Here is a 10,041-nt window from a genome sequence, read left to right as displayed (position 1 = left end):
CCCACCACCGCACCGCGCCTTGCCGCTCGCTGCCGCTGTGGGCGACACGAGAGGTCTTTGGTACCCCTCCCGAGGATGGTCGACTTGCACCACAGCACGCCTCTCTCATGACCGCGGTCACGACTCAATTCGGCCGACGACACCACACCGCCCACAGGCCTGCTCCCTCCCCGCGCACACAACCCCGATAGCGCCCGAGCTGTGTCTCTCTTGTTTTACACCAGTCCTCACCGTCAACCATCCTGGTTCGTCCTTGCAGAGATTCCGTCATCGACCACCCAAGCCCGGGCAACATGCCTACCGCCGTGCGGACCTCTTCGGGCGCGGGCGTCATCAACCTGGCCGCCGCCCGCCCCGACCCCCAGCCAAAGACCACCACATCGCGCCCGCAGACAGAAAACGGCCACCCCCGCCGCAACTCGACCAGCGATCACAAGCGACCCTCGAGCGCCCCGGGCGACGACAACAACAAGCCCAATGGCGCCCACGTCGCCGACCCCCCGCAGGCCCGAGACAGGCCGAAGAAGCCGCCGCTGATGAGATCCAAGAGCGACCACCCTTCTCGGGGCCTGCACGTAGACACCAGCACCGACTCTTCCAACGATGAGCAGACGGTGGCGGCCGCTGAAGACTTTGGAACCCGCCACGGCTTCGACGGACACTACCAGAGCGAGGACATAATATCCCAGCTTGCTAATGTGGGTGACTTCTCCTACCTCCCCGTGCGGAGCGGTCTCTATGCACGCCCTCCCGTACCTTCCTCCGCCCCAGTGTCCGCCCAGGCGGCAGGCACACGGCCCCAGGCTTGCAGGCTGGCAGAGATGCTGCATCAAAGTCGTGGGGGTCCTCCTTGCTCCATGCGGCTGGAAGACGCCCGGCGTCGCCTCCGAGATGGAGGCTACGGTCAATATGCTTCTTTGTTCCTTGCAAGCTCATGCTAACGCGCCCAAACATTCTCAGGGCTGGTACATGTATTTCACAGACAAGAGGCACGAGACAACCGGGAAACCCAAGGCAGAGCCGTTCCATATCCAGGATTGGCGGATGAGGGATCGCTTGAAGACAGTCTCTGCAGCCCTTGCCGTTTGCCTCAACATCGGTGTTGAGCCACCAGATCAGCTCAAGACGAACCCAGGCGCCAAGTTGGAGGCGTGGCAGGACCCGACAGTTCCGCCAGTCCAGAAGGCCTTGGAAAACATCGGCAAGACACTGCAGGGGCAGTACGAGACGCTCGCCATCAGGACAAGGTACAAGCAATACTTGGATCCATCGGTCGAGGAGACCAAGAAGTTCTGTATCTCCCTCCGTCGAAATGCGAAGGACGAGCGAGTCTTGCTCCACTACAATGGTCACGGTGTGCCCAAGCCCACGGCATCGGGAGAGATATGGGTCTTCAACAAGAATTACACGCAGTACATCCCAGTGTCATTATACGACCTACAGCAGTGGTTATCTGCGCCTACGATATTCGTCTGGGACTGCTCCGAGGCTGGGAACATCCTGAGCAACTATCACAGATTCGTCGAGAAACATGAGCAGGAGCAGGAGGAACTGGCCGCCCGCGACTCAAATTACGAAAAGGCCAATTTCAGGCCTTACATCCACCTGGCCGCCTGCGCGGTCAAGGAGAATCTGCCGACAAACCCACAGCTTCCCGCGGACCTGTTCACTTCGTGCTTGACTACGCCAATAGAAATGGCCCTTTGGTTCTTTGCCCTCCAAAACCCGCTCAACAAGGAGCTGACACCTGAACGAGCCAAGAAGCTCCCGGGCCGCCTTCAGGAGAGGCGCACCCCGCTGGGCGAGCTAAATTGGATCTTCACGGCCATCACGGACACGATCGCCTGGACGGTGCTCCCTCGGCATCTCTTCAGGAAATTCTTCAGGCAGGACCTTATGGTCGCCGCCCTGTTCCGCAACTTCCTGCTGGCTCAGAGGATCATGTCCGTATATGGCTGCCACCCTGAATCATATCCAAAGCTGCCGGATACCCACAACCACCCCTTGTGGGATAGCTGGGACTTGGCAGTGGACATGGCACTCTCCCAACTACCGGCTTTGGAGAGGAAGGAGACGGAGGGCATCGAATATGAGTACCAGAGCTCGACATTCTTTACCGACCAGTTGTCAGCCTTCGACGTCTACCTCACGAGAGGAGATGCCATGTCACAGAAGCCCCCGGAGCAGCTGCCTGTGGTGCTTCAGGTACTGCTGAGCCAGCAACACAGGGTCAGGGCGCTGATTCTGCTCGGCAGATTCCTGGACCTCGGTCCATGGGCAGTTCAGCTTTCACTCAGCATCGGCATTTTCCCCTACGTGCTCAAGTTGCTCCAGTCGACCCACGCGGAGCTGAAGCCGGTCATGGTTTACATCTGGACTCGCGTGCTCGCCGTTGACATCACATGCCAACAAGACTTGATCAAGGACAGTGGCTACAACTACTTCGCACAGATACTCAAGCCTTCAGAGGTTCTCGTGGTAGCCAACAGCGATGAGCACAAGGCCATGTGCGCATTCATTTTGGCAATGCTATGCAAGGACTACAAGCCTGGGCAAGTCGTCTGCAACCAAACCGACATCATGACATACTGTCTACACTATCTACAGAACGAGGACAACCCTCTGTTGCGACAATGGTCATGTTTATGTCTGAGCCAGCTTTGGCTGAAGATGCCGGAGGCGAAGTGGCGGGGAATCCGGGAGGGCGCACCCACGAAGCTCTCTGCTCTGACCAAAGACCAGTGCTGCGAAGTTCGGGCGGCCATGCTCGTCGCGATGACCACCTTCATCGGTATCCCAGACTTGACTGCCGAAGTGCAAAGGATAGAGGAAGCGATAACATGGACGCTGCTAGACATGACCAACGACGGGAGCCCGATGGTCCGGCGGGAGCTGCTGGTATTTCTGTCCCATTTTGTCCTCCGTTACGAGAGCAAATTCGTAGTCACTGCCTACGAACACCTGCTGGAAGAGAGGGAATACCTGCTCTACCCGCCGAGAGATGATGTTTTCGATCGGCAGAACATGCTACTACATTACGCACGGCCCGCCAACCGTGACAAAGATGGCTCCATCAAACCTCAGGCAGAGGGGTTTTCGAATAATACCGTCATCGCTGCCGCCTGGAAACACATCATGATCATGAGCGTGGACCCTCATCCGGAAGTTCAAAAGGATGCGACCATCGTCACGGACTATGTGCACAACACACTTCTTCACTCTGCTGTTGGTGCGCAAGCGCAGAATCTTATGGAGGAGATACAACGGCGGACGAAGCGTACCTTCATGAAGAACCAGCCTTCTCACCAGCGGACCAATACGAACATGTCAGTTGCTTCCGATACGTCAGTGCCCGCTTCTCCGGGTCTTCTGAAGAGGACCTTCAGCACGATCTTCGGGCTAGGCTCTGTTGCGGACAACCTCAACGCGTTGGCCATGCCGGCACCCTCACAGTCCGCCTCCAGGACTGGCTCGCTGAGGAACAGGACAGGCCTGCCCGATGCTCCTCCGGAACAAAATGAGCAATCCCAGGCGCCTGCCAACTATCATGTTGCAGAAGAACCCGTCTCCGCAGGGTTTGAGGAACGCGACATGAAGGAAGTCCCGGTGCTCCCGCTGCCGAGTGGTTTCCTGGACTGGTCGATCGAATATTTCAGGGAGCCGCAAATGAAGCCCAATGAAGCCGAGGAACCTGGCAGCGTGGAGTACAATGCGCGGCTGTGGAGACGGTCCAGAAACGAGAGCATCCTGCGGGAGACACAACCTCAGAAGTCTCACGCCGGGTCGCACAAATGGAACCAACAATTGGCACTCATTAACAACGGCGCTCAGCCCTCAAAGATGACGTTCCATCAGTTTGAGGATCATCTGGCCGTCGCAGACGATGCCAACACTGTCTACGTCTGGGATTGGAAGCTGCAAAAGCGAAAGAGTAGGTTCTCAAATGGCAACCCAGAGGGCTCCAAGATCAGCGACATCAAGTTCATCAACGAGGACGACCAGGCGTTCCTCATGACCGGCTCTTCGGATGGTGTCATCCGCATGTACCGAAACTACGCCCCATCGGACGACGAAGCCCACCTAAAGAACAAGAAGCCGGAGCTCGCCTCCTCGTGGCGAGCATTGACACACATGGTTGCGAGCAACGTCAACTCGGGCATGGTTTTTGACTGGCTGCAGGTCAACGGTACGGTCCTGGTTGCGGGCGACGTGCGGGTGATACGCGTGTGGAACGCCAGCTCGGAGACATGCATCATGGATATACCCGCGCGGTCAGGAAGCTGCGTCACATCGCTGACCTCGGACCAGATGACAGGCAACATATTTGTTGCCGGTTTTGGGGACGGGGCCGTACGTGTATTCGACCCGAGGCTGAAGCCGCAAGACGCAATGGTTCGAAAGTGGAAGGACGAGCCTGACAGGCAGTGGATACGCAGCGTGCACATGCAGCGAGGCGGACAGAGAGAGCTCGTCTCCGCCTCGAGGAATGGAAAGGTCCGGCTGTGGGACATTCGAAAGGACCAGCCGCTCAAGGTGTTCCAAACGACAAAGGATGTTCTGAGGACGGCAAGTGTTCATGAGCACCTGCCGGTATTCTGCGTGTAAGTTGCTAGGCAGACCTCGGGTGCACCCCCACCCCTCTCCCTCTTAAAAGCCCAGTCTCTTTCAAAGGCCAAACGAGAAGATTGCGTGTGTTCGAGTCTTGATACAATTGCTAATGATGTTTTGACTTCTAGCGGCACCTCAGCCCACATCGTCAAGGTCTTCAACTTCCACGGAAAAGAGCTCTCACGCTCAGAACCTTATTCGAGCTTCCTGGGACAGAACCGTGGCTCACCCATCTCGGCAACTGCTTTTCACCCACATCGCATGGTCATGGGCGCCGCAGCAAGGGGTGACCACCACATTAACGTTTTCAGCTGTACGAACGAGCCGGCATTCGGCACGAATATGTAATTCCAAAAGGAGTCCAGCAGCGCCACAAGGGTTCACGGATTGGCTGTTGGTATTGCGCTATGAATTTGCAGAGCGGGAGGGAGGGGCGGCTGTGGCTGGTGATTTGCTAGTCACTGTGCTGCCTGTACTGTTGTGCTGCATGCGCAGGGCTCGGATCTTTTGAGGGGCGGATTTCTCTCTGGCATAGCGAAGGAAGGGTTCATCATGAGCATCATGGATGCAAAGAGCTGGGTTGGGCTCTGGCCTGTTGGAGACACTGGAGATGCTCGCAGCCACTGGCCTTTCGTACTGCTTTCATTTAGGTGTTGGTTGGTCAAACACTATTTTCCAAAGGCATTGAGATGAAAGCGACGGCATCATTGATTGGCATGGGTTAATGAATTTGTGTTGCCTCTTGTGTCTCTTGAATATTTCACCATGTTCAAGTCAGCACCAGCATGTTTTGCATTGGCTGGCTGGCCACATGGGCAGTCATAGTAAGCCAGAGGGAAAATGGATGCACCCACGTCCCAAAGGCGTACCTAGGTAGGTTGGATGCTTATATTGACCGCAGAAGACCTTAGCTAGGGTTTCTAACTATCATCCAGGCCGACGAGTCTGTCCCGACAAGGAGTTGTATTCCAGGGCTGTTCCAGCCTAGGCTCTCTTGCCATTCTTTGGGTCCAACCAAGGCTGGGAATGAGAGCAGACGGTGAATCACTCCACGAGGCGTCCAATATCTGGCGACATGAGAAATCATGCCGGATGACTCTATGTTTTTTGTACCTAGGTAGGTACTAAGCTACTTTGGTATGTATGGGTCTCCTGACAGCGCGGTTGGAGCCAGGTCACAATTGGCTGACACAGCAGAAGGCCGTCATGATATCCTCTAGACATTGATTCTTCTGATGGCTTGCCCACAAGTCCCTGGCATTGGTGAAACTTTGCAGGCTCTAGAAAGCCCATCTCTTATTCAAAGTGCGAGTTCACTTGTGGGAAACCCAGGTGCCTAGGTAGTTTCCGGGTCTTCGAGAAGACTTCCAAGAGAGGTGTTTCCCAGTCCGTGAACAGGTGACGTATTACAGTTGGTCCTCAAAATTTACCCCTCCGAAAAAGGCACGCGGTTTCTGTCACCACCGCAACACCACGGACGGGCGCTTGGAAGAGGATCCTACCTGGCTGATTGAGTCAGACCACCACCACTGGGCTCGGAGACATTGTCCAAGGTTTTGAAAGGTATTATATGCTCTGGGTACCAGCGGTCTCGAGGCAGAGAGAGAGCTATCAGACCAACCCGGATCATTGTTGACCTGTCACGATTACTGACCCTCTGTCTGCAACGTAGTCGGCGAGTCTCATCCAACTCCCCACCCTGAGTCACACGATTCCCAGCAAGACAAGACACCCTCTCAACCTCATACCACCACCCATCATGGCCGACAACCCAGAGCAGAAGCCCGCTCCCGCTGCTGAGGGCGGTGCTGAGGGCGAGGCTGGCCCCTCCAAAAAGGCACTCAAGAAGGCAGAGGCAAAGGCCAAGAAGGAGGCAGAGAAGGCGAAGCGCGCTGCTGAGCTCGAGGCCCAGCGTGCTGCTGCCGCTTCCAAGGAGGCTGCCGATGACAAGGCCAAGGACAACTACGGCGACCGCGACGTGGTGAAGCTTGGCGGCGACAAGGTGCCCCTAAAGGACTACGCTGACGAGCACCTCGGCAAGACGGTCAAGCTGCGCGCCTGGATCCAGCAGAGCCGCATGCAAGGCGCCAAGATGTGCTTTGTCGAGCTGCGCGAGGCTGAGGACTGGAGTATCCAGGGCATCGTCACCGCCTCGGCCGAGGGCACACCCGTGTCCAAGCAGATGGCAAAGTGGGTCGGCTCTGTGAGCCTGGAGAGCTACGTCGCCGTCGAGGCCACCGTCGCGAAGCCTCTGGAGCCCGTCAAGAGCTGCAAGGTCTCCAACTACGAGCTCCACATCACCAAGATCTACTGCATTGCCCGCGGCCCCGAGGTTCTGGGCCTGACGCTCGCCGCCTCCAACGCCGCCATCAGCAGCTTCGACGTCGACGGCAAGATGCAGGAGCTGAGCATCGGCGATTCTGCGCCCGGCCTGTCCGCCACCCTCGAGACACACTTGGACAACATTGTCATGCACAAGAGATCCCCGCTGCAGCAGGCCATCCAGACTGTCCGCGAGAACGTGCGCGACCTCTTTGTCGAGTATCTCAAGAAGAACGGTTTCCACTCATTCGAGCCGCCATGCCTGATCGGCGCAGCCTCCGAGGGTGGTGCCAACGTCTTCGGCCTGCCGTACTTTGGCAAGAGCGCCTTCCTGGCCCAGTCCCCACAGTTCTACAAGCAGTTGGAGATTGCTGGCGGAAGGAAGAGGGTGTACTGCGTTGGGCCTGTCTTCCGAGCCGAGAACTCAAACACCCCAAGGCACATGACCGAGGTATGATGACCACGCCGCCCATCTTCCCAGTGTTGTCCTTTTCCTTTCTCTTCCTTCTCTTCCCCCCGAGGTGCTGACTCGTTCATAAGTTTACCGGTCTCGATATGGAAATGGAGATCGAGGAAGACTACCGTGAGGTCATCTTTATGCTCGAGGGTCTCTTCCTCTACATCTTCCGCAACCTTGAGGAGCGCTGCAAGGATCAAATCGCAGTCGTACGCTCTATCTATCCTTCAGAGCCCTTCGCTCTGCCTGCAGACGGCAAGGAAGTCCGCCTCACCTTCGCCGAGGGCCAGCAACTCCTGCGGGAAGAGGGCCCCGAGATCTACCGCAACGTCACCGACGATGAGGACATGTCTACAGCACAGGAGAAGGCACTCGGAGCCATCATCCGCAAAAAGTACGGCACCGACTTCTACGTTCTGGACAAGTTCCCCGAATCGGCCCGCCCGTTCTACGCCAAGGAGGACCCTGAGAACAACAAGGTTACGAACGCGTACGATTTTTTCGCGCGCGGCCAGGAGATCATGTCAGGTGGCCAGCGTATCAACACTCCAGCCGAGCTAGAGAAGCGGATGCGCACCAAGGGCGTCGACCCGAACAGCCCTGGCTTGAAGGAGTATGTCGACTTTTTCAGGCAAGCCGGGTGCCCGCCCCACGGTGGTGGCGGCATCGGGCTGGACCGTGTTGTGGCCTTCTTCCTGAACCTGCCCAACGTGCAGCTGGCCGCATACTACCCGCGTACGCCTAGCCGGTTGACCCCGTAAGGCGTGGTGAAAGGGATGGTGTGGAGGAGTTAGAGCTAGTGGGCATAGATCGAATTAGAACAGGACTGGGACAGTTCAGTCGTTCTGACAACACGTTCCGCTCAAAACATTGGCTGGCTCTTATCTTGCAATCACGCACGTTGACTTTGTATTTGGCCATGTTGCGGCGGAGATCTGGATCATTCCATGTGCCAATGGCTTGGTGCTTTGCCAAGGCAGTCAACTCATGCTCAATCCTTGACAGGGTGGGCTACCAATCACTAAGAAGCCTGATGTCCGTGAGTGAAAATGTCTTGGCCCACTCGAGGCATGCGTCAGATTACGATACAATCACCGTCTTTCTGTTTTCTCTTATATGGTTCCTCCCGCAGCGCTTGCGAATCTGATTGCTCCTCGAGAGTCTGATTGCTTGTTGATGCCAGCGGTACTACCACACGTACGACCGCCTGGACTATGGTCGAGTCACTGAGCTCAAGGGTTATCCAAGCCACTATTCCTGGAAGATTACCACACAACATCAGTGACATTGATCTGGCCATCGACAGTTGTCAGCATTTGCGCCCGGGTCCCGCCAAGGCCGCTGCTGCGAACTGTGGAAGGACTTGCCCTGGAGCTTTCCAGAAATTGGTGTGAAGACCATCACGATATAGATAAATGCTGTTTCCCCCTTGAGTGCTTCGGTGTCAGCTTGGGTGATACCGGAGGGGACCTGGAGATTGATCAAGGAACCTGGGGCTCAGAGCAGTATTTACGGGACGAGTCTGGTAGAGTGTCGAAATCGCATTTTTTGCCATTGCTTGAGATGCTTTCTACGTCTATTTCCAAATCAGCCGATGAGATGAGTTGGCGTGAGTGCCATGCTGTGCAAGTTCCTGACGCATTTGAACAGGTATTTATTTAATGGACCGTGACTGTTTTACTCCCGAGTGTGACGGCACGACTATATAGACTACACTCTGAATTGCAGAAGACGTTCTGCAATTCTGTACCTTTTGGTAGGAACACAGGTGTGGCTATAGTGTAGCGGTTACGTCCCGTGATATAATTGCAGAACAAAAGGGCTTGTAATTGTATGGTTACAGGTTCGAACCTAGGTGAAGCTGAGTTCAGGTATATTATATAGTGCGTGTCGATTGGCTGAACGAATCGTACCTCTAGAAGGTATATTACTTCCCCAACCAGAAACCTATAGGTCACCATATCTACATATGAAGTAGTTCATGCTATGGGATACGTTCTGGTAGACGAAGTAGCGGGGGGTAATGTGACGGCACGTCTATATAGACTATACTCTGAATTGCAGAAGACGTTCTGCAATTCTGTACCTTTTGGTAGGAATACAGGTGTGGCTATAGTGTAGCGGTTACGTCCCGTGACACCGAGGTCATTCTTGAGAGAGACCCATTACCAGTCGAAGATCGCCTGTGGCTACCGTGGGTATAGAAAGGTTAGTTGCTTAAGCGTGGCCCATTATTCACACGTTGACCGTCGACGCCGCCAAAAGTCTATAGCGAGCGCTGTGGCATCTAAAGAAGATAGTAAATCCTATACTATCTTTAATAACTTATTAAAAATATTAACTCTAATCTTTTATAATTAATAAATATTTATTTTTATTATAACTTTATTATATTTAAAATAAGTTTAATATATATTTTAATTTAAACTTTAATAAATTAAATAAAACTTAAAAATATAAATACTACACACACATATATATATACTTATTATAGTATATAATAGTGTCCTAGTTACCTATCAAGAAGTTGGTGACAGTTCTGAGCACCCTGGTTGTCCCCAGTTGTGTAACAAATAATTGATAGAGGTCTACAGGGCCTGAAGTCTGCAATATACCAGGGGCGAAGGATCAGTCCAACTACTTAAGTACCTAGA

At 54.6% G+C, this 10,041-nt stretch overlaps 2 protein-coding genes across 2 annotated transcripts; both read left to right on the top strand.

The window, feature by feature from the left end:
* Positions 1–293: 293 nt before the first annotated feature.
* Positions 294–4,956, top strand: KVR01_002670 (ubiquitin-binding TORC1 subunit KOG1; the record flags this gene model as incomplete). The annotated part of the gene is made up of 3 exons (XM_044793419.1): positions 294–698; positions 961–4,601; positions 4,737–4,956. 3 exons carry the CDS (start codon positions 294–296, stop codon positions 4,954–4,956), a joined length of 4,266 nt encoding a protein of 1,421 aa, XP_044647685.1.
* A 1,411-nt stretch (positions 4,957–6,367) lies between these two features.
* Positions 6,368–8,148, top strand: KVR01_003132 (aspartate--tRNA ligase DPS1; the record flags this gene model as incomplete). The annotated part of the gene is made up of 2 exons (XM_044784914.1): positions 6,368–7,381; positions 7,471–8,148. The coding sequence occupies 2 exons, from the start codon at positions 6,368–6,370 to the stop codon at positions 8,146–8,148; spliced, it is 1,692 nt and encodes a 563-aa protein (XP_044648147.1).
* Positions 8,149–10,041: the final 1,893 nt, after the last annotated feature.

The sequence above is a fragment of the Diaporthe batatas genome (genome assembly GCF_019321695.1).
Source record: "Diaporthe batatas strain CRI 302-4 chromosome Unknown Contig00003, whole genome shotgun sequence".
In the NCBI taxonomy this organism is placed as follows: domain Eukaryota; kingdom Fungi; phylum Ascomycota; class Sordariomycetes; order Diaporthales; family Diaporthaceae; genus Diaporthe; species Diaporthe batatas.
Note: the sequence above shows the minus strand (reverse complement) of the source record. Positions and strands in the feature narration are given on the sequence as shown.